Source organism: Geotrypetes seraphini, chromosome 14 (assembly GCF_902459505.1).
Source record: "Geotrypetes seraphini chromosome 14, aGeoSer1.1, whole genome shotgun sequence".
In the NCBI taxonomy this organism is placed as follows: Eukaryota; Metazoa; Chordata; class Amphibia; order Gymnophiona; family Dermophiidae; genus Geotrypetes; species Geotrypetes seraphini.
Window position 1 is genome coordinate 56,343,188 of NC_047097.1, and position 25,614 is coordinate 56,368,801.

The window sequence follows — 25,614 nt, forward strand, 5'->3', positions numbered from 1 at the left end:
GCCCTTGCGAGCGCTTAAGCACTCTTATGAGCGGCGATTCTGTAAGAAGGTGCCTAACACGTAGCCACGCCCGTGCCTAACATGCATAGCGCCTATTTTTTTTTTTGAAGGCCGCCTAAATTTTTAGAGGCGCCTTGTTACAGAATCGCGCTTTCTTGATTTAGTTGGACGCCTCTGAAATAGGTGCCTAACTTTAGGCGCTGGTTACAGAATTTGGGCCTAAGTGCCTAAATATAAGCTAATATTTCAGGCACCTAAGTTTTTGGAGAATCGCACCTAGCGGCACCTAAATCACACTCCGCCCATAGAAACGCACACTTAGGCAGTAGAAGCCGCTAAGCACCATGCGATAGGTGCCTATCTTTTAGAGAAGCGGATAGGTGCCTATCACCCAATTAAATTTTTTTCCACCAATTATTGAGGCTATTAAGGGTATTTTGCCAATTAGGTAGCTTTAGGCACCCTTTATAGAATCCGCCCCATGCTCTTCAAGAGCATGGAGCAATCTAGAAAAAAGTTCTGTTGTTCATATGACCACAAGATGTCACTGTTTTCCACATCTTCTTAAAATGGGGCTTGCAAGCAGCATCTATCACAGCTGGATGGGGAAGTAGAAAATTTGTTTCCTCTTCATCAATTAAAAGAAAAACTTTGGGCGTCATTATAGACTCAACACTTTCATTTACTGATCATCTTAACTCTCTAGTAAAAAAAAAAAATGCTTTTTTAGCCTCCATATGTTGAGGAAAGTGAGATCTTGTTTCCACGAACAACATTTTGCTGTCCTTGTTCAATTAATCATTCTTTTGAGGCTGGACTACTGCAACTCGGTCTATTTAAGTCTGACCATGAAAAGTCTTCAAATCCAGCAAATTCAGATTACTGCAGCTAGGCTGATCTTTGCAAAGAGCAAATTTGCTACAACTCCACTGGCTCCCAGTAATTTCCAGGGTCTACTTTAAATGTGCCTGCCTAACTTTCAAGATCCTGCATGGCATTCTTCCCCCTTTAATTCCTCTATCCTGGAATGCTGCGAGACCTGACATCATCAAATCCAAAAGCTCAAATTATCTTTCCCCTCACTAAAAGGCGTTACCTACATTGGAAAATTAGGGAAATCTCTTCACTTCCCAAAACTACAGAGCTTTGGAATAATTTCCATGCCCAACTGTACAATCTGGGTTCTTTCCAACTATTCCGAAGACACCTGACCACTTAGCTATTTTCAAAAATGTAAATTTCCGCTTCCCCCTACCACCAACTCCCACTGTACTTCTCTTTTAATTTTTGTAAACCGTGTCGAGCTCTATATTTATAGAGAAGATGTGGTATATAAGCTTAAGGTTTAGTTTAGTTTAAAAACTTGGCCAATTGGATATCTGATAGGTCAATTGATACTATTAATTTAGGCAACTGCAGAGAACATTATCTGTGCCATAAATACAATATCAGCAATAACTCTAATTCATTATGTAAGGCTATTAACCCCGTGCCAAATACAAACAAAATGTATCATAGACTTGTTGAATAAAAAAAGTTTTAAGTTTAAATTTAAAGTTAAGTTTTAAGTTAAAATTTAGGTAAAGAGGGTTCATGACAGAGGGATGATGGAAGAGCGTTCCAAAGAGTGGAAGCACAACCTGTGTAACCCACTTACACTTGTGTTTCCTAAATCAACATCAGCTGCCCAGCCAACAAAAAGGATTCAAAAGAAAGAGGAAGTTAGCTCCCGCCCACAGCTATTTTTGCTCAGATCTTCTGGAGGGAACTGAATCCTTGAGAGGCAATTCACAGCCTCGGTATTATACTGTAACTAGAATGTTTTATATATCTAAATCCAACTCTGCCTATACTATACATGTAAATGTGTTTTGGAGCCACCTTTAAACATTTTGGGGCTGATGTAATAAAAGCCCAGGAGGAGGCGCTGTCTCCAAATTAGTTAGTTTTGGGCAGACCATGACAAAAATGAACCTCACTCCTAAGCCAAGATATGTGGAGTGTGATCTCAGTCTCTCCAATTTATAGCTAACACTCGCCACAGTACTTGCATTGTAGAGTTCACAAGATGGTGAAGCAAGATTTCCCTTGACCAAATCCATGTTAGCTTTGTCTCATTAGTCCATGCTTATGTATATGTTCTGTCGTTTTGTTCTTTCTAATATCTCTACCATTTTGCCCGGCATCGATGTCAAACTCACTGGTCTATCATTTACCGAATCACCTCTGGAACCCTTTTTAAAAATCGGCATTACGTTGGCTACCCTCATCATACAGCCACCTCTGTAGAGGATAGTTTCACAATACAAATTTGGTAGGCAGATTGATCAGTTACTTCCAAAAAGGAAAAGAATAGCAGTCAAACAACACACTGGGGGGGGGGGGTAAAACCTTTTTTTCTGGACTAGCTTAATATTTTCATAACAGATAGCTTCAACTCCTACCAGCCAATATTCAAAACGATTTAACTGTCCGATAAATAGCCACTCACCAATTACATCACTTGTTCCTGGTATCCAAACAATTTCAGAGGCTCTTAACTGGTTATCTTTGCTGAAAATGACTGATTACTGCTGAATTCAAAAGCAGCTAACTTGTGGGTGTTCCAGGGATGGAGTCGGGTTAAGTGCCAACATTCAGCCCCTCACCACATAAGTAAACTGCTTAATTCAGTTGCATAAATAGCAATCCTATCTTTAAGCCTCTTGGCTTATGAGGTGAGGTGTTGAATAATGTCTTTGGTAGTACTAAAGACATACGAGTCTTGAACCAGTGCCAATCTGGGTCTTGGGCCCCTTCCCGGTGCACACTGGGATGTACCGGGAAGGGGAAGGCCCACCATTTTAAAGAGGCAGGCATGCTAGAAGGAGGGAGTAGGCATCCCTCCTGCTGATTTTTCATCAAAGATACAAGGGAGGTGTGTGGGGATGTCAGGGGAGGGGAGGGATCTCTCCTTGGAGGGGTACTGGGGGGATCGGTCAGTGGGAGATGTCTGTGCATGCGCGACCGGGGGGGAGGACAGAAGGGAAGACACATGGAGAGAAGGAGAAGCACTGGTGCCGGCTGACTGCCTACAGGATATGCCTCTCACTATGAGAGGCACATCCGTAGGCAGTCAGCCGGTGCCAACACCTCTCCTCCTCCCTGGCATCTCACAACACACCTGAAATCTTGGGTGGTTCACTAGTGTGCCATGGCATACAGTTTGCGACACACTGCCTTAATGGATTAAGCAAAACTTGAAAGAGAGGGTTGTGTCTAATGTTTACTGCCATGATGTACAGCTGGTTGTTCTGCCCCTGCTCTGTCCTAATTCTATAGGGACTTGAGCTCCAGCCTTCTCTGAGAATCTCAGAGGGGGCAGGAGCTGGCAGGCTTTGAGCATGCACAGATGCTCAAAGCTCCGCACCGGATCAGAATATCGCATTGACGACGGCAGCCGCAGGTTTTCAGTGCTAATGGTAAGCGCGATGTTGGAGATTGGGGTGTGCATGGAGGAAGGGTGACTTCGGCAGCGAGGGTTTGTGTGCAGAGAATAGCGGCTTTGAGATTCATTCCGGGGGGGGCATCTATTGAGTGGGGGGAGGGGATTGTTCTATTGAAGAGGATAGCCACGCCATCGGTCAGGTGGTGACTCAAATATAAACCAAAACCCCCATTTTTTGGCCAATTTTTTGAGTATATACGGTAGTATATTTGAGTATAAATGGTATATTTGAGTAAATACGGTAGTAATTTCCAGCCCTGCAGCTCCTTACCAATCACTCCTTCTTATTCAATAATTTTTATTCATTATCTCTGCAACTTCCTCCATTTCTCTATGAACTGATTTAGCACTACAGTGCCCCCATGTGTCCAAAACATTAGATGCAGCACATTCTAGTGCTTTTTCCGACTAACCACATTGTAAGAGCAAAATTGGAGTCTCATGCCATTCATATATTGTGAGCAACATACAATTTTTAAAAATAAGATTAATAAAAAATTTTGGTGGTTACCATTTTTTTACTTCTGCAACCAGGCGTTCATCCTTGTACCAAGTTATTACAGAGTCGCTTAAAACATTGAAGAACTGGCACCAGAGTTTCAGGTTTCCCGCCGACACATCAGAAAACTCCTCTGCTCTGATCTTACGGATCACTTGTGGAGCTGTGGAGATAAACACAACGGTTAAGATAACATACACAGCACCCGGTGCCAGGGCTTAACTCCACTGATCCACGCACTCTCTTCCCTAAGCAGAGCTGCCAAGGTACCCAGTTCAAGAAGGAGGACTTATGCCAGTGCTGGATTTCTGACAACCCTATCCCAATACATTATGGAATTCTGAACAGCATCTGGGTGCCAAGAAACTATTATACAATTCTAGTGTAAGTCAGCATTGGCATGACTAAATTATGCCAGGTCAATGGCAGGTGTTTGTACCTAAATGTTCCATGATCTGCACTCAACATAATATTCTATAAGTTATGCGTATGAATTGGAGCCACACCCATGTCTCTCGCAGGTTCCGCCCATTGCGGCCAATTAGTTAATCACTTATGTGCCTGTATTACATGTACAGTGATAGAACTGTCCCTTTAGTGGGTAGATTCAGGGATTACACATGGCACACTACTTTGGGATGCAAATTTAGAATTGCCAACCGACTCCAGATTTTCCCAACAAGTTGATCTAGTCTTGGGTTTACCTCACTGCATTCTGGGATTTGTCTTTCATTTCTTAGGAAATGCAGTAATGAAATTGGAACTACAAGTCCCTGCATGCAATGGTGCAAACGTAGGACTGGATCAACTTGTCAGGCAACTCTGGAGCTCCTTGTAATCACGTATAAGTTCAAAACATGGACTGGCCAAAAGTCCTCCCACCTGGATAATTTGGCAGCTTTGCATAAATCATTCACTGCTACCGGGCTCAAGCTCTGGAGTGTTTCCTTCATCCTTCCCACACTCTGTCCTTACTGAGTTCTACCACTTAGAATCAGAGATTGAGCTAAGGGTCTATTCTAGCCCCTCCCTTCCTGTTTTTCTCACACATACTACATGTAGATGATGGCAGATAAAGACCATGGCAACAGTCTGCCCAACAGTCACATTCATTATCATTTCATGATTAGACCAACAATGAATGTGGTATGAAATTTTTACCATACAACAAAAAAGGCAAGTGAGATGTCTAACTCAAACACTGTAATTTTATTGTATAAATCCTTTGATTGCGGGTCCCAACAAGGATCCTAGCCTTCCTCAGGGGACAACAATACTCTAAAGTCATAAATATATCTTAAAAACCATAAACGTATGATAAAAGCATGACTGAAATACAAAAATCATATAAAGTAAAGCAGTTTGAAAAGATGATACGTACCATTCAAAAGGGGGCATGAGCAGATCAAGGACATTCCCAAAATCTAGGTACAGGGTTATAGAATAACCATTTAAGTGTTCAACTGCCAGGCTGATTATCAGACCTAATATTTCTTAATGATAACGGGAAGTCTGTAGGTTTTGATATCTTTCAATGGAGAAACCAAAATCTAAAGTTATTGTGGTGCATGATCTTTTGAAACTAACAATATCGATATCAGATATCAATTAACACTATCTGTGTGACAGTGTATACCTGAGGCACATTGTTTTTGCTTGCATTTTTCAAACAAAATCACAGCATTTCCCTTATTCACAAATCATTGCGTAATGGTATTGTGATAGATCATGTTTTGGGTGTTACCTAATGAGTCGACAACTGATGGCTGAAAGTGTTGGCTAAAAGTTTCAATGTGGGCTGTTCATCTGTAGCACTCTTTGCTCTCACCTTTGAATGGATCATTGACTTTCTTGGATTCCACTCCTTGTCCTTCATCCTTGGTGTCAGTGTAAAAATCTTTAGTTTCCAGAGCAAAGTCTTCTGTAGTGTTGCCTTTATCTACTTGCTCCTCATACATCTTGGGGACCTCTAATGTCATCATCTTCCTTGTCAAATTTGGAGAATGTTTCTCAATAGGTGGAGACTGAGGGGACACAGGTCCTTGTAATGAAGTTGTGTTTCTCCTGGACATGCCTGGGGACACATTAGGGCTCTCTTGTTTTGGATGAGTTTGGGAATTTGGGGAATCCAAGGCTATAGTTTCAACATCATTCAACTGTTTAGGTTTAGGCAAGTATATTTTTCGACGAGCCCCAGAAGCTAGCTCTTCTGGTGTGGCTGAAGGTATTAGTGCAGTGCTTTCACCAAATTTCCCTTTCAAGTTGCCATCAGGTTGCAATTCAGAAAGCATAACATTATCTTCCACTGCTATATTACCGACTATGATAGCAGGGACTGGCAAAACAGCAGACCCTTCTTCTTCAGAATCTAGCTTTGCGGTCAGCTTTCTCGAGGTAACAGGGCTTAAGTGCAGCAGTTCCTTGCTTGAAAACAGCTCTTCACCAGTCAATTCAGCAGCTTTCCTGGCTATTCTGGGACTCAGGCAGGGAGATTCCACTTTTGGAGTTAAGTCCTTGCTCTGCATTATCTCCACATTCTGGGCCATGTCTTCTTCTGACAATGATGCCATTATTCCAGATGTTGAACCTGAAGGCATACTTTCTGCACTTTGGATAGAATCAGTGTTTGTGGCTCTTTCTGCTATTTTTCTTGACGTTGTCGGGAGCATTCCTCCAATTCCCACATCAGGGAATTGGTCAGTCGTGTCTGGCTGAAGTTGGTCATCTTGGTTGTTTCCGGTAACTTGCTTGTTTTCTTCTTTCACAGCATCCTTCCTTCTGTCTGTTGCTGTTGGAGCCATGTTTAAAAGCACAAGCAGAGAATTCTTTAATGAGGCCATGAGGCCACCATCCTGCTTTCCTTGATCCATGGATATTATGTCATCCTGAATTACCTCCTCCCTGTGCTCAGCCTGAGAAATTGAGGGGGTTGTTGAAGCTTTGTTTATTGTATCTCTTGTTTCACAGGCGCTTGTCAACTTTTCCAAAGCATCCTCCTGTTTTAGGCCATCATATTGCAAAAAAACTTCACTGTCGTCTTTGACGTCTTGGGACATCTGCGTTACAAATTTTATTTCAAAATCCTCCATTCTGACTAGCTCCTCTTTAGGAGTTATCAGGTCACAGGGCTTTTTGCTGTCTAATTCATTTTTGACACTGTACAACAACATGGCTACTGACTGGATCCCTGGATCATCTGGCTGCACATTTTCTTGTGAAGCAGAAGCTGAAGTGGGTTCTTCTCTTCCTGACACATCCATCTTATCTGTCTGACGTTCCTGCATATGTAATGAGGTAGAAGCTGGAGAGGGTGATGGAACTATTCCACTTTGAGTTTTGGAAATGTCTTCTCCTAGTTCTGATGCCCAGTTAGTCACTTCATGACTGACAGCTAAACATTTTTCTTTTGTCTCTGATTTACCAGTATCTGTGCTCGGCAGATTCTGCACTGATAAGCCTTCTGGTTCCCCTGTTCCTGCCTCAACCTGTTCAACTTGCTTTGCCTCCTCCATCACTTGTGATTCAGGACCCAGGATGGATTCTGTGAAATCTGACCCTGTTGTCTCTAGCTGCTGTGAAGAATCTTCTCCTTGCTGATCACATTCCACCGCTAATAACAGTGATATATCTTTGTCCCTTACATCCATGTCCTCTTTATCATCCTTCTCAAAACGTGCTCTTTCTTTAGAACTATGCACTAAATCAACCATGAGTGGTCCAGGGGACACCATGGGATTTGTTGTTGACGTTTCGACTGTGTATTCGATATGTTCTTCTTGCAGAGGAGTTTGTGAGATGTGTTTTGGCATAAGGCCACTTTCCATTGGTTCAGACTGTTCTGTTTCCATAGATACTGGTGCCTTTTCATCAGAAAGATCTTGCAGACTTTTATTTTTTCCTTCCATTGTTTCAGGAGCTTCTTCAGTGGTGACAACAGTGCCCTGATTGGAATCACCAAGAGAACATAGTATATTTGTTGTTGCCACCTGTAACACAAGACAACAGGCAATTGATATTTGTTGACAATTTTGGCATGATAACTTTGTCAGCCTGTAGTCAATTGCAGAAGCAGTGTTTATACATGGATGGAGTAATTTTATAACCGATACCTAGATTAATGCTTGGCTGCCTGGAGTAAGCCTACTCTTGCTATTGGAGGGTCAGGCCTGGCTAGTACCTGGATGGGGGACCACTGGGGAATACCAGGTGCTACAGGGCCCTATGTTGAGCAGCAACAACATAATGGAGCCACACACTGTGTGGGAGAAGGCAATGCAAAACCACTCCTGTACTCTGCCTTGCAACATCAGCTATGGGTCAGTGGTCAACTCAAAGGCATAGGCATACACCTAGATTAATAGAGCAGGAAGGTGCCTATACTTTTGCCCATTCCATAAAGGCACATGGAGGGACATTTTCAAAAGATCATCCAAGTCAGAATTGGAAGGTCCTGCTCATAACATCCTGTCCATCTCACAGCCATTTTTTGAGCAGGAAATACGTCAAGATTTCCTGTTTGAAAATACGTGAGATGGACGCCCACATACACTGGAAAAGTCCAGCATGAACATCCATTTTATAAACTGGAAAGTCCAAATTATGATTGGGGAAAACAAGGGACATGGATGTTGGTATGGCAGCATTCTTTGAAAATGACCCTACAGACATCCATGCCAGAAATGCCAAGGGTGAAGCATCCCAAAAAGTGAGATTTATCATGCCAAGGAGTGAGATTAACGCTGCTCCTTGTGACTCTGATCCCCCGATTGCCCCAGGTAAATTAGATAGATTGTGAGCCCAGGACAGACAGGGAGAAATGCTTGAGTATCTGAATAAATTCATGTAAAACCTTTCTGAGCCCCGTGGGAGTATAGAAAATTGAATAAATAAATAAATACCACCTAGTATTCACTTTCAGGAAAGAGGGACCCCAGCCACTGGGGTATTAAGGAGAAGTCATGCTTCACCATACTAGGGATGAGCTGACCGTCTCCCAGAGTATGCCCAGTGTTTATGAAGCTGACGGACCAACGCTGCCAGGATGTCATGATGCTGATGTTGCTGGACAGAAAAGGGAGATTAGAAGCTGTAATGATATTCTCAACAGAGGAGTGTCCAGGTGTCTGAACAGCTTTTCAAAACCTGGCACTTTGAAAAGCTGGTAAAATCGTGGCCGAGTCTAGCATGCATCTGCAACGTCACTAGGGTTACCAGATTTTAATTGACTAAAATCTGGACCATTAGCCCTGCCGCCAGGCCTGCCCCACCCCGACATACTGCATACTGAATTTCCTTCTGCTGTAGAGAAAAGGAAGAAAATGGCCCATCCAGGCTTTCTTCTTTAGACTACTGCATTGTCCTCTCACGTAGGTAAAATTTAGGTCGCTATTGGTACCCACACATTTTTCAGGCTGGCTTTCTATCTGCTCGCTTAGTAACCACCTGGTTTGCCCAAGTGTGTGTCTGACAATGCCCCCGACATGGTCTGCACTGCTACCCTCCTTGTTTCTCCAGACTAGCGCATGAAAAGCAAGGGACTTTTATGTAGGGTTACCATATTTTTCTCTGGGAAACCTCAGACACATGACCCCGCCCCATTCTGCCTCTAGCTCCACCCCAGCCCCGCCCAGTTCCGCCCCCAGCCCTGCCCCCTCAAAGCCTCCCTCATCCGTGCACGCTCAGAGGCCCTCCAGATACGGCCGGAGCTCATCAGGGCTTTCCAAAACACAGACAAATGGCGGGTTTTGGAAAGTCCGTCCAGGAGCCCAGACGGTTCATAGACAAAATCGCGCGAGACAACGGCGCGCCGACAACTGAGCGCAGACAACTGAGCGTAAGGTTGACGGCACGCTGAAGAAAAGCACTATTTTAAAGGGTTCCGACGGGGGGTGTTGATGGGGAACCCCCCTATTTTACTTAACAGACATCACGCTGGCGTTGTGGGGGGTTTGGGGGGTTGTAACCCCCCTCATTATACTTGAAACCAAACTTTTTGCCTGTTTTTTAGGGAAAAAGTTCAGTTTTAAGTATAATGTGGGGGGTACAACCCCCTAAACCCCCCCCAATGCCAGCGCAATGTCTGTTAAGTAAAGTGGGGGGGTTCTCCCCCCCACACCCCCCGTCGTAGCCCTTTAAAATAGTGCTTTTCTTCGGCGCGCCGTCAACCTTGCGCTCAGTTGTCTGCGCTCAGTTGTCAGCGCGCCGTTGTCTCGCGCGATTTAGTCCCGTCACCGCCCAGACAGTCCTCTAAAAAGAGGACATGTCTGGGTTTTCCCCGGACGTCTGGTAACCTACTTTTAAGTGCACCTTCAAAATTTTGGAATGTAGGCAGTTGCTCAGGTTTTCAGTGTGAATAATCTGAGACCTGAAGTACTCGCTGAAGGCAATTACAATGGTGTTTTCAGCGATGCAAGTACAAGTTCACTAGAGTGAGAAAAAAAAAAAAATTGAATGAGTCTAGGTCTACCTGAGTATCTTGCTCCATCTGATGGTTGATTTTGAGCTGTTCCTGCAGCTGGGCATATGCTCGTTGCAAAGCCTGGTATTCCACTTCTAGTTCATGGAACTTCTTTAGTGTTTCTTCTCTAGATACAGTCTGAAACGCAAAAAAAAAAAAAATTCAAGAAAAATGATGCTTTCAGGATTCCTTTCTGCTCATCTTTAAAGCACTTATCTTTTTTTTTTTTTTAATTTATAATTTTGAATACTTTACAATATCCAACAATTCAAAAGAAAAAAGGAAATCACATAAAACAATACATAATCAAATCATACATACAAAGCTCCTTTCAAGCCCACATTAATGGGGAGTATATCTTGCTATTTCTAATAAAATAAAGTTCAAGAAATATAAAGGATAATGATTCTTGGTTCATATTAATGAACCCTGAGTCATTCCTTAAACTGGGATACTGTTATATTAATTCTCCTCATATTTCTCAGTAAGGTGAAACAAATCTCATTTCTATTTCTTTTCTCTTGCAATTAAGAATTGTTGTAGTTGTATTGGATCCCAAAAAGAATATTCGATATCTTGTAGTTTAATCATACATTTACAGGGAAATTTCAGGTAAAAGGATGCATCCAGTGCCAACACTCTATCCTTCAATTTCAAAAATTCTTTCCTCCTCAACTGTGTGGTTCTGGATACATCCGGAAAAATCCTGACCAAATCCCCACAAAATTTCGTTAACCTATTTTTGAAATAAAGTCTCATTATCAACATTTTATCCATCTCGCTCATGCATGTTATTACCAGGGTGGACCGAGTCTGAATCACATCCTGTGTATCTTCTAGAAATTCAGTCAAATTGACCTCTGGTGTGGTCAGATGGTCCTCCCCCTGGGCAGATTCAAGATTTTTTGGAGGAATGTAATAATAATTATTTATTGGAAAATTCTCTGCATTGGTCTTTCCCAGTACTTCTTTAAAAAACTTATCTTTAAAGTACATTACGGGAGCGCCTCCACCGACACGCCATGTTTCAAAGTTTTCATCAGGTACGTTGGTGGAGGCGCTCCCGCAATGTACTTTAAAGATAAGTTCTTTAATAAATAAATATAAAAAAAATTTTGGGGAGAACAAGTGACTATTGCTGAGTTTGCACAAGAGCTCACATTTATTATTGCTAAGTTTGCACTTTATTTATAAGAAGAAAAAACTAAGGCCCTCTTTTACTAAGGTGCACTAACCGATTAGCACACTTTAGTAAAAGAGGGGGTTGGAAAATTAAGAAAAAACACAAAAAAAGGATTCATTGAAGAAATTGGCTCATATTATCCTTACATGAACTTTACCGTCCTAAAGGAAGTGAGCCCTCTGAGGATTCTACACACAACGTAAAAATATTTATTTGTTTGAAAAGATTACATTAATTATATTTATTTTAATGTAGTGGTCCATATACTGGGTAGATGGTGAATTCTATGGAAATTTTATCATGAGCCACAGCCAGAAACACATGAGACACGCCTATAATGCACATGCTCAAGAAGTATGCTTTTGTTCCCCCTCCCCCAAAAAACTACTATAATTCATGTGAATCTTGTAATTTTTATGTCAAATTTGATCATGAGCCACAGCCAGAAATACATGCCTGAGATGCGATTTTCACAGTACTGTCACTCTCGGAGCAGTCAGTGATTTTGGGTTGCCAAAAGCTGACACCGCGCTTAGGGAATCACACAGCGATGACAGAGAATTGCCCAAGTGCTCTTTTGAATATTGATGAGCCCATTTTACTCGAATTTTAATATTAATGACCTCATTGTACTACATTTGCATGGAAGAGTTGGAAACTGCTAGAAAGCTCGGAAAAGACCGCCACTAAAATACATGCACGCTAAACCGTCTGGAACAGGTTTAGCGACCATCATTAAGGGCACGGTAAGCTTTGAGAATCTTCCTCTAATTAGTCAGTTGGGTGCTAACAATTATTGATGTTAATTTGAGTTGCACGTAATTGGCACTAATTTGGGTTTTTGGGCACATCTGCTTATGTTGCACGCCCAAAAATTCTCGCTCATGGCTCAAAAGGGGGTGTGGCCATGGGAGGGGCATGGATATTCCAGATAGTTAAGCATGGTGTTCTAGAATGTATTATAGAACAGTGGTCCCCAACCCTGTCCTGGAGGACCACCAGGCCAATCGGGTTTTCAGGCTAGCCCTAATGAATATGCATAAGAGAGATTTGCATATAATGGAAGTGACAGGCATGCGAATCTGCTTCATGCATATTCATTAGGGCTAGCCTGAAAACCCGATTGGCCTGGTGGTCCTCCAGGACAGGCAGGGTTGGGGACCACTGTTTTAGAATAATGGGGTTATGTGCCACTTGTGCACCTGGATTCATAGGCAGCGAAATACAAAATAGAAACAGAAAAATTACAAGTTGAAGAATCTAGAACAGCATGCAGGACACCTATAAACGGCCTTACAGTTTTCACAGCCTACTTCAGAAAAGCAAGCCTAATTCCTGCGTGTACAAAGGTTCACCACTGGCAGACCCTTTCCCACTTCCAGACCACTGACATATCTTAGCCTGGATGTATTAATTCCCAACGTCCACATTCTATTTAAAAGGAGCCTTCCCGTGTAAAGGACATGGGCACAAATGGAAGAAGAAAAGTCCTGCATTTCAGAATGACTAATCCTCCTCACGTAACTTTTTGAAATCAGGCCCAGCCCTTTTTTTCCGAGAACTGAAATAGAAACATGACGGCAGATAAAGGCCAAATGGCCCATCTAGTCTGCCCATCCGCAGTAACTATTATCTCTTGTTTTATTTATGCATATATCGATACAAATACGAACAGGCTGCAAATTCATGCCTATCTTTCTTAAGTCAATATTTGCATAGATTTATTTAGTTAGTTAGTTTGAATTTACTATACTACCAAATATATATATCCTATATAATAAAACCCTAGAGCGCTCATGCGCTCTTGAAATTTCGTGATCCCTGCCGCCGTGATTTCTGATCCGTGACAGCCAATCCGGCGGCAGGGAACATTCTGGCCACTCCCCTCCTCCCGCCCTCACTCACCCTGGAAGCCAGGCAAGCCTTCTCCCTGCCCGCGTCCTCGGCAGGGAACACAACTCGGCCCTCACTCGCCGCCACCACTGCTGCTGCTGATCCTCCTGTAAAGAGCAACCTGCGATGGTGGCCGGCTTTAGCGAACCTCGCAGGCCGCTCTCCAACTCGGTAGCACGTTCCCTCTGACGCGATCCCGTGCGTCAGAGGGAACGTGCTACCGAGGCTGGAGAGCGGCCTGCGAGGTTCGCTAAAGCCGGCCACCATCGCAGGCTGCTCTTTACAGGAGGATCAGCAGCGTGAGAGGAGCCGCCGCCGGCACTTTTAAAGCTTAAAACAAAAACCTTCGGCCGCAGCAGGCCAGCCCGCGGGAAGGGAAGGGGGAGGGGCCGAACGGAGTAGGACAGCTCAGGTAAGAGAAGGGAATGGGGGGTGGGGGAAAATGCTGCTACTACTTCACAGGGACCTGGAGGGGAAGGGAAATATCACTGCTGCTTCTGCAAAGGAAATTGTGGGATAGACAGAAAGAAATACAGACAGACAAAGGAGGCCAGGGAGAGAGACAGACAGAAATAAAGACAGACAGGGGAACAGAGAGACAGACAGAAAAAAAGACAGACAGACAAAGGGTGCCAGGGAGAGAGAGAGAAAAATAGCAGGAGGGAGAGAGACAGAAAGAAAGGAAGAAAGAGACAGGAGCAGGGAGAGAAACATAAATAAAGAAAGACAGACAGGCATATATTCTAGCACCCGTTAATGTAACGGGCTTAAACACTAGTATATATATGAAAGAATACATATTAGTTGCCAAATTCATATTAGTTTTATTTTCATTGATCTGAATGATGTTTCATTGATCATTTTCATGTTCTATAGCGCTTGTAGAGAATGGAGATGCTTCAATAACCTCCCGCAGTTCAGTAATGGAATCCATCTCCTCTCCTCTGCCATTGTGAAAAGTTCTGCGTTTGGCTATAATGATTTTAAATGATAACCTCCTGCTGTGGCTGTTTTGGTCTGGCTTTAGTTCTCAGGATTCACGTGTTGGGCTGCATGTGTAAAGAGCAGGAAAGCCTTCACATTGCAATGCAATAATTATGCCTTATGCAATCTAATTTAAATCTATGTGTCAATGTAGAGCATGGTGTTTAATCTGGCACATACCGAATGCTTTATTTCCTTGATTAATACGAGTGGCATTGTAATCAGCACTTCTGTAAATTTAATAGGCGATCTTTTGAATGCAGACATTTTAAATTTGTCATGGGTCTGTTCTCCACTGGCAACTTGCAGAGAAAAAGGGCCTGATTGTATAAAGGATGCCGATCTTGGCAATCATGCATTGGCATCCTTTACAGAATCGGGCCCAAACTGCAAACCGGCTATTTTTAGAGCATTCTGGGAGCGTGTAAAGGTCAGTCCTATCTTTGGGCCAAGCCATGGTAGCAATTCTCCTGTGGCAAATGCACCAACGCCCATAGGAACTGGATGGGCTTCAATGCATTTGCCACAGGGGACTTGCTACCGTGGCTTTGTAAAAGGGGTCCTTTATGCGGTAACCAACAGCCAATTAAGTGCTGAATATCAGACTTCACCGGCTATGTCAGCAAAATAGATATTCATTACCGAAGCCCGGACGGGGCAGGCATTGAATACCTGGGAATAACGCTGGTGGCGATCAACAAAACACTGAACGCCACTGGCTGAATATCAGCTCCAATGAAAGTCTTCAACAAACAAAAGTTTTAAGTATGACAGGAAACAGCCGCTCCGTGTTTGTTATTATTGCCGGGCCTCAAAATACAGCAGAAGGATGCTCTACTGCTCTCATTCTAAGCAATTCCTTTTATCCGTGTACAATTAGTTTGAAAATGATTCATGGACTCAAGGTTATGAATTTGATCATCTCGGGAGTTATGTTACCATCAGTAACCTCATATTTCTTGTGTTTTGCATGCTCTGAAGAAGAGAGGAATAATTATTATTGTTTCTCTGTATGTACACAAGTATATACTGTCATCACAATTAAAAACTGTTCCGAAAGGGTGTGTCAGTCGAAAAATTATGGACGCACCTGGGAGGATTATGGAACTTCATGATGTTTCATGCCTCTGAAATGAGCAATAGACAAGATATGGCTTGTTAACCCCCGACAGGGAAAAATGCTTGAGTACCTGAATAAATTCATGTACTGTAAACCGTTCTGAGCTCCCCTGGGAGAACGGTATAGAAAAATTGAACAAAATTTAATTTAATTAAAAAAAAAAAAATATATATATATATATATATATATATATTTTATTAGGATTTTTATATACCGCCTATCAAGGTTATCTAAGCGGTTTTTACAATCAGGTACTCAAGCATTTTCCCTGTCTGTCCCGGTGGGCTCACAATCTATGTAATGTACCTGGGTCAATGGGGGGATTAAGTGACTTGCCCAAGGTCACAAGGAGCAGAGCGGGTTTGAACCCACCACCACAGGGGGCTGAGGCTGTAGCTTTCACCACTGCGCCACTCTGGAAATCAAAATGTTTGAGAAGTGAGCCGAGTAAAGGACAATCAAGCCATTGTGACATCACTGATGAGGTTGGCTCTTATTGGAGGAATGAGGCATTGTGACATCACAGTTTCAGCTCTGGTTACCAGAAACTTTTCATACTATTTATTCAGTTTTCTATACTGATTCTCCCAGGGGAGCTCAGAATGGTTTATATGAGTTTATTCAGGTACTCAAGCATTTTCCCCTATCTGTCCTGGAGGGCTCCCACTCTATCTAATGTACCTGGGGCAATGGGTGGGATTAAGTGACTTGCCCAGGGTCACAAGGAGCAGTGCGGGTTTGAACCCACCACCCCAGGGTGCTGAGGCTGTAGATCCAACCACTGCGCCACACACTCCTCCAGTGCTGGTGCTTTGGATTTGATTGCTGGTGAAGTTGTTTTGATTGCAGTGGAGTTAGTAATGAGTTGTTCTTTTATCCTGTGAGATGTTCCAAGATACCAGGAATTTCCAGCAGTTACTGGCATTATATGATGAACCTTTTTCTGGCACTATGGGGTAATTAATTTTATACAAGTCAATTTCACACATCTAACAACTTTTATAAAATTATACCACGAATAAAAGTGCGTATGATGGCAACATTGAGCATTCGTGGTGTAACCGGTAGAAAGAGTTGGATAATGACCACAAAAAAAGCAGTGGTATGATATTAGTCAGTTTATTACAATACACCCGACGAGGTCATGTTTTGGCTTATGACTGCATCAGAGGCACTTAACTCTAGGATTCATGAAATGAACTTATAGAGATCCCAGTTCAAATCATCCACATGTAAATAAACTTTTAGCAGCTCTAAGCAATTGAATTGGCCGGAAACAGCTCCTGGCCAGTTAAATCACCTATTCGGGATTAACCACTAATTTTCAACGGCACTTAACCAGTTACTGCCATTGAAAATAACTGGTTAGTGTAGGGTTTAGACTTTAAACTATCATTGCTGAATTACTTAGCCCATAACCTAAAAAATGGAAAGTTCCTCACTAATAATGGTCACGTAATAATAACCCCAATTCCAAAAAATAGTAAAGAATCATCAACACTAGTAACCAACTTTACACCAGTAGCATCCATTCCATTTATTGTAACAATCATGGAAGGATTGGTACATACCCAATTGATGGAATACCTTGATCAGTTCTCTCACATAAAACTCAATCTGGTTTTAGACCTTTGTTCAGCACTGAGACAGTAATTGCGGCTATCTTAGATAATCTACGTCTCTTGTTCAGTAAGGGCCTTAATGCCCTGATCATGCAATTTGATATGAGCACTGCCTTTGACCTAGTGGACCATGAGAAACTGCTACAATGCCTAGATGCAATTGGTATCAGGGAAGAGGTGTTAGACTGGTTTTGAGGCTTCCTTATGTCCCGTACTTATCAAGTACATTTCAATTACGATCTCTCCGATACCTGGAGCAATCCATCTTGCGTACCGCAAGGATCACCACTATCCCCATTGCTTTTCAATGTCTACATGTCCTCATTAGGTACGCAATTGACCCAGCTTGGGATAAAATTATTTAGTTACACAGATGACTTTACGATCATCATTCCATTTGCTAACTCTCTCTCGGAAGTTACTCCCAAGGCATCAGATGGAGCAATGGATGACTGAATTCAAGCTTCGCCACACGTGCTTGACACCAAAACACCACTATGCATCAGTAAACTTAGTTATCCTATTCAGTCTACTATGAAGGTATTGGGTGTAACACTAGACCAGAGCTTAACCATGAAAGACCAGGTAGACTCCTTAATCAGAAAGGGTTTTTTCACTCTCTGGAAGCTTCGATCCATTAGAGCATATTTTGATATGTCAACATTTAGAATCCTGGTACAATTCCTCATACTGAGTCAACTTGATTACTATAATATCGCCTATTTAGAAATTTCCCAAAATAATATGCGACGATTACAACTAGTGCAAAATGCAGCGGTCAAACTGATTTTTGGGCTGAAGAAGTTTGATCATGTGACACCTTACTACCGACAGCTGCATTAGCTACCGATGGAGGCACGTGTAAGGTTTATGTTCGCCTGTTTCTGTTTTAAGGTACTATTTGGTCTAGCCCCTAAATATGTAACTGACCTTTTCTCCTTCTCAGCCAACACACATAAGAGAAGCTCACATTTGAACTTCGTTTCCCCTCCAGTTAGAGGATGTAAACTCAAAAGACACCATCAACACCTTTTCTTACATCAGGCAGCATTATGGGGTAAAGATCTAGAACAATTACTTACACCTACTACTTATGGGGAATTTAGTAAATGCCTAAAAACATACCTGTTCCTGAAGTATCTAGGCAGCTGACCTGTACAACTCTTTCTCCTCAATAACTGATCCCTTGAGCTGTTAATCACTAGCTTTCACCTCTGTTCAGTTCAATCAATTTGTACCATCTTTGAATCTTTGTAAACCGCATAGAACTTCACGGTCCTGTGGTATATAAATTGTTATTATTATTATTATTGTTACCATATGGCTCCAGAAAAAGGCGGACGGATTGAGATATCCGGGTTTTACTTCCTTTGATTTCAGAAACGATCTAGACCAGCGGTTCCCAACCCAACCCTGTCCTGGAGGACCACCAGGCCCATTGGGTTTTCAGGCTAGCCCTAATGATTATGCATGAGAGAGATTTGCATATAATGGAAGTGACCAGCATGCAAAACTGCTCCATGCATATTCCTTAAGGCTAGCCCGAAAACCCGATGGGCCTAGTAGTCCTCCAGGACAGGGTTGGGAACCATTGATCTAGATGACTGAAAACCGAGTCGTCCAGATCGTTTCTTTTGCCAGTTGTTATCCTTATGGTGCCCCAACGTGGGTTGAATACTCTTTAGGACCCCTGAGGAAGCAGTGTGATTTCAAAACACGGACCATAATTTGGATACAAACTGTTCATTGTTTCAAGTATTGTGTTTTGAGTTTTATTTTTGATTAAAGACTTGGCATCTTGTACATACTTGCTGTGGGTTTTCTTTTTTGTTTGTTGCTTGACATTCAGCACCCACTCTTGTAAAAATAGAGCTGGAAGACGTTTGGGGCAGAACAAGGGGATCAGCAAGGGATCACATTGATATCCAATGGGCCAATGCTCAAAACTCTGGCACTACACAAAACAGCTTTGGGAAATAACATGGGAAAAGTGCAGCAAAATGCAAATTATATGCACACACACTAGCTCAGCTCTTGCGCACGTGCATCGGGCAAATCTGAAGCACACATTGGTGCCTGTTTTCTTCACCTTTAAATATGTTTTCCAATTTTTTTTACTTGGAAGGCTTAGATTTAAGCTGGAAACAGGTGCCAATGTGTACTTTCAGTTTCGGGTTTGCTCTGACTCGCACACATTTGCCTCACTGCCAGCATTTAGGGGCTTCCTTCTGCTTCTAAATTAAATAAAAACTGGCAGATTTTAAAGAGAGAATCATGGGAAATCCTCTTTTCAAACACCCTAATGTCTGCTCTAGGGCATTAGGTTTTCATCAGTAAGGTTGTCTTTGTTTTGTGTGCTGACCTCTGAGCGCAGACGGGAATAGGAAATGGCCTTGTTAACATCTGTTTAAATACTTTTGCATGTTATTTGTGCTAATCTTTGGCGCGCATATTGTCTCCACGCTACAGCCCTCTGAGCATTCTGGCCCTGATTTTATAAAAAGCACCTACGGTTAAGCGCCTAGGTCCACAGGCACCCAACTTAGTTTTTTAATTGGTTCCATTGGCGTTCTTGATTGGACAGTGCCAAGAACTACCTTATACCTTATAATCTTAAGTGACACATCTTACATTATTATGTACTATTATACTTGTGCATTTATCTTAGACTTGTACACACGACTGATAGCTTGTTAGTTGGGTTATCTTATTATTATTTTTGCATACTGTTTTTGTTGATATGTCATAGACCATCTGTATCTTCATTTTGTAACATCATATTATGACCATGAGGTCTGTGTTTGTATCTCTTATCACAAAATACTAATAAAACTGATTGAACTTAAAAAACAATTTTAAGTAATTAATTTTCGGGTAGATGCCTAACTCAATAGGCACCATGTAGGCATCTACACCTAGGTGCCTGCCCGCAAAGTAGACATGGTTAGGGGCAGAGTTTGGGTGTGGATTGAGTTAGGCACTGGTAAACACCTATCTTAGGCACCAGTATTTTAGGCAAAGAAAGTTAGGTGCCATGAACTCATGCTCGAGCCCTAGTGACTTGATGAATTACAGATCTAAAAAGAGATTCGTTTTGTGCTAGTCAGGTAAGGTCCATGGTTGTTTTCAACATGTCCAGCCCTCTGACTGTAGGTCTCCCTCTTCGCCCGGTTCCTTCGATCTTCCCAAACACGATGTCATTCTCCAGTAATCTCGGTGTCAGGTCAAAAGCGCGCCGGGACAAAGGCGCGCCCAGACAATTGAGCGCAGCGCGGAGGCGCGCGCCGCTCAAACTTACTGTTTTTAGGGCTCCGACGGGGGGGCGTGGGGGGGAACCCCCCACTTTACTTAGTAGACATCGCGCCGCGTTGTGGTGGCGTTGTGGGGGGTTTGGGGGGTTGTAACCCCCCACATTTTACTGAAAACTTCACTTTTTCCCTGTTTTTAGGGAAAACGTTAAGTTTACAGTAAAATGTGGAGGGTTACAACCCCCCAAACCCCCCATAACGCCGGCGTGATGTCTATTAAGTAAAGTGGGGGGGGTTCCCCAACAAAACCCCCCGTCGGAGCCCCTAAAAACAGTAAGTTTGAGCGGCGCGCACCTCCGCACTGCGCTCAATTGTCTGGGCGCGCCTTTGTCTTTCGCGCCGTTGTCTATGAACATAATCTCTCTCTTCATCATTTGGGCTTTGAGTGGCATAACCAGTTTGATCTCTTCCAGAATCCATTTGTAAGTTCTAGCATTCCATGGCATACCTAAAATCCTTCTCCAGCACCAAAGCTCAAATGAATCAGTCTTCTTTCTTTCTGTCTTGTTTCCGTAGTGTCCAGCTTTCACATCCGTAATTAATCACTGAAAAAATGAGTGTATGGACAAGTCTGATCTTCGTTCAGAGTGTTATTTCCTTGCCTTTGAAATACTTTATCAAGCGTCTTCATTGAAGAGTGGCCCAGTGCTATTCTTCAGAGTATTTCTTCCCTGCTAATTGCTTCTTTGTTTACAAAAGAGCCCAGGAGACTGAAATCCTTTGCAACTTCTATTCTATTGTCTTCAAGCTCAAAATCTGCATCATTTCCCGCCTACCAGAGCCTAACTTGATTTAGAAACCGCTATGCGTGACTCTCTAAATGGCGCCTTACTTTCAAAGACATGCGGTAGGTGTCATTTCTGTAGATACCTAACCATTTTCCTGCCATTTATAGAATCAGGCCCTCTGTGCTCACTAACGCAAGCACTAGCCATTCTCTCTGGCATTAGATTTTGAGCATCTCCCTGCAAGTGAGAACATGTTAAAAGAGAAGGAAGTCATGAAGAGGAAAAACACTATTCTAGACGCCTCTTTTTCATTACTGAATTTTCTGCTCTTGTGCAAAATTCCAACAAGTGTACATTCCAGAAATCTTTTTCTCGTAAATGGGGGAGGATGAAAGAGGCAAAGGATTTACCTTAAGGATCCTTGAAATAAATTTTGTTTCCTTGATAAAACAGAACACTCTAATCTTTAACCAGAGGTCCCTGCCCTCAGGTCCAACAGCTTTGGTTAAGTACACTATGAAAGTTTAAGAAGCATACTTTAGAAAATTCTCTTTGTAACTGTGGCAGAAATCCTTTGTGAATGAGGCTGGGAGGATCAGATGTACTATGAATTTTGTCAAAAATACAAACTACAACTAACTTCTTGGCAAATTTAGCTATAGAAACATAGAAACATAGAATATGACGGCAGAAAAGGGCTATAGCCCATCAAGTCTGCCCACTCTAATGACCCACCCCCCTGTCTTTACTCCCTTAGAGATCCCACGTGAATATCCCATTTTCTCTTAAAATCTGACACGCTGCTGGCCTCAATCACCTGCAGAGGTAGACTGTTCCAATGATCGACCACCCTTTCTGTGAAGAAGTATTTCCTGGAATCACCACAAAATTTCCCTCCCCTGATTTTCAGCGGATGCCCTCTGGTGGTCAAAGGACCTATAGGACAGAAGATATCATCTTCCACCTCGATACGGCCCATAACATATTTGAATGTCTCAATCATGTCCCCCTCTCTCTTCGTTCCTCTAGTGAGTACAGCTGCAATTTATTTAGCCTTTCTTCATACGTGAGATCCCTGAGCCCCGAGACCATCCTGGTGGCCATTCGCTGAACCGACTCAATTCGCCGCACATCTTTCCGGTAGTATGGTCTCCAGAATTGAACATAATACTCCAAATGAGGTCTCACCATGGATCTGTACAGCGGCATTATCACTTCAGGTTTCCTGCTGACAAAACCTCTATGGATACAACCCATCATTTGCCTTGTCTTTGCATTCTTTGTGTGCTCTGCAGAAAATGTTCAGCTAAAGAAAGAAGAAAAAAAACCCCAAGAACAGAAAAGACATTAAAAAAGATTATGAGTTTGTCAACAATCAATGTGGTTTACATAAGTGGGCAGGAGAGAATCCTGCCTGCTTAAATCACACTGAGCAGGCTGACCATCAATATTCAGTGGCACTTAGGGCACACTCCTTCATTACCAGATGTCCAAGAAAACACGGACATGTCCTCTTTTTAAAGGACTGTCCAGGTGCACAGAGGGATTTCCAAAACCCTGTAGTTTGTCCGGGTTTTGGAAAACCCAGAGCTCGGGGTCATGTCTGGATGTCCTCTGCACGCACATGGACGTCAACATGATGATGCAAAGTGTAATCCCATCACTATCCCAGTCCTCATTCCAATAGACAACAAACAGACCAAAAGGGGAACATTAATCAAAAAAGAAACTGAATAATAGAGAAAGACAGCATCAACAATTCAGCCAGTGGAGTCATATTGGACTAAAAAGGCTCCCACACCAGCTAAAAACGCCTATGGATTTTATTAGGTTACGGCACATGAACTGTCTCTTTATGTTGATAAGTCCCAGCCTTAAAGAAGTAGTGCGTACTGGAAAATATCCTGCATGAAGCAGCAGTAACAACCCCAAACAAAAGAGAGGGTAACTTGCTTAGAGTAGCAATTACGACCTACAACTTTATGGGGAAGAGTGGATTCGAGAGCTGCGCAGGGACAGAAATCAAACCCATCCCTGCCCAGTTCCAGAGGAATGCTTAAAAGATGGATTCCCGAAGGAGGGAGGGAGGAGGGAGGGTTCTTGAGTGGGCAGGCTTGTTGGGCCGTCGTCCCTTTTCTGCCGTCATACTCTATGTTTCTATGTTTCTCTATCCCCACAAGTAATCTCTTCCTTCCCCGCCCGTCCCCATGAACTTCAAATATAGGAGAATGTGTGGTGCAGCCTCATCACCCTGAGGTTGTGGGTTCAAACTTCCTTGTAACCCTGGGCAAGTCACTTAATTCCCCCCATTGCCCCAAGCACATTAGATAGATTGTGAGCCCACCAGGACAGCCAGGGAAAAATGCTTGAGAACCTGAACAAATTCATGTAAACTATTCTGAGCTCCCTGGGGAGAATTGTATAGAAAATTAAATAAAGAAATAGTTATTTCATTTAATTATGCGACTGAATTAAAGGCTCTGGTAGAGACCCATTTGCAAATAAGCAAAGAAACTGTATTTATTTGGAAATATTAATTGGGAAGAATACATACTTTGTAAACAGGTCTCTGCCCAAGCCTCAAATGTAAATATAAAATATAAATACTTCAGCTGATGAGGACCCTCAAGCTATGTCAGCTGAGGACTTCCTCTGAAGGTGATCAAGGGTCCCTTTTACCAAACTTGGCAGGCAGAAGCAGTGTCCCCAAGTCACAGATGCTGACACCTCAGTGGCTCAGGGATGCTGTCAGCGACTGCTATGCTTCGTGGAGGGGAGTTCTGGCCACCTTTGGAGGAGGTCCTCAGCAGACAGTGCTTGAGGATCCCCACCAGCCACAGCAAGGATCAGCAAGTATTTCATCACTGGAGAAATAAAACCAGAAATGCATTTCCTTTTCTGTTGAACACAATACAAAGACATTTGCTATATACATTTCCCAAAAGCTAACATACTGTATTTCAGTCAATAAATTCTTCTCTTTTTTTACCTTTCTTGTCTGGAGATTTATTGTTCCATAAAATTGGTTCCAGTTCTCTTTTTTTCTACTTTCCTGTCTTCTGTAAATGCTTCTTCAAGTGGTTGCTGTCCATTGGTTCCTCCTACCAAGGACCAGCATTTCTCTCTTCCCTCCCTCCCATTGTACAACATCCTCACTCCCTTCTATCCTGGATCATTCTCCCTCTTTTTCCCCTTCCCTCTCCTGCACAGCATTTCTTACTCTCTCCTCCACCCCCATGTGCAACATCTCTTCCTCTCATTCCCTCCCTTGCTGCAAAGGGGGTGGAGAAAGAGAGAGAGGGATCCAGGGTGCATCTCTCCCACTCCATCTACTATCACATCCAACATTTCTCCCTCGCTCATCCCCTGGACCACATACAGCATCTTTCATCCCTGCCCACCATCCACATGCCACATCTCTCCCTCCATTCCGTCCACCACCATTTCCAACATTCCTCCCTTTTGTATCCCTTTCATTCTGTCCCTGTGTTCCCTCTCCACCACCATATCCAGCATTTCTCCCTCTCATCTTTCTCTTTCCCATGCATCTCTACCTCACTCCTCTCCCTCCCTATGCCCAACAATTCTCCTTTTTCTTCTTTTCCCCATGTGCCCTTTCTATTCCCTCCCTCCATACAACGTTCTAAGTTTGTGCCCCCCTTCCTCTCTCCCTTCTGTGTTCAAACATGCTCCCTCTCTTCAGTGTCCCAAGTTCATGCCCCCTCCCTCTCTCCTTCCTTCTAGCCTTTGACCGAAGTTCACGCCCCTACCTGTCCCAACACACTCCTTCCTTTGTCCCAAGTTCATGCCTCCTCTCTCTCCCTTCCTTGTCCCAACACACTCACTCCCTTCTGTGACCCAAGTACTTGTGCTCCACTATCGCGAGTGTGTACCAGACAGAGCCTCCAGTTGGGTCGCCTTCTTCCTGCCTTACTCGCTTCTTCGCAGGGTCGTGGGCGGCAGTTCCTGCAGGCTGCATGTGGCTGTCCCAGAAGCCTTCCCTCTGATGTCATCTGACATTGGAGGGAAGACTTCCAGATCAGTTGCAGGGGGCATGCAGGGAGTGGAGCACACAACTGTGTGGAGGAGCGAGGAATATAGCTGGAGGGCAGGAAAAAGGAGGTGCTAGCACGGTAACGCTCTTGGGAGCCCCTCGAGGTGCCTCCATCCCCGCGGGATCCCCACAGACCCAACAGGGAAACCCCCAGGATCCCCATGGGTTCCACGGGATATCTGTTGGCCCCATACCCATGCAGCTCTCTAGAGTGGATGGACTGTAGTAGTTTTTATCTGTCATGTCATCATTTAGTTTACTATCTTAGTTTGACTCTCA

At 43.2% G+C, this 25,614-nt stretch overlaps 1 protein-coding gene across 4 annotated transcripts in view; it reads right to left on the reverse strand.

Annotated features, from left to right (window-relative positions):
* The window catches only part of ALPK3 (alpha kinase 3), a 103,055-nt gene that overhangs the window by 15,501 nt on the left and 61,940 nt on the right, over nt 1–25,614 (reverse strand). For all 4 annotated transcript variants that reach the window (XM_033920652.1, XM_033920650.1, XM_033920651.1 and 1 more), the window contains 3 exons: nt 10,453–10,581; nt 5,815–7,972; nt 3,999–4,149 (listed from right to left, as the gene is read on the reverse strand). In XM_033920652.1, the coding sequence (XP_033776543.1) occupies nt 3,999–4,149; nt 5,815–7,972; nt 10,453–10,581 (2,438 nt within the window). The remainder of the gene's footprint in view (nt 1–3,998; nt 4,150–5,814; nt 7,973–10,452; nt 10,582–25,614) is intronic.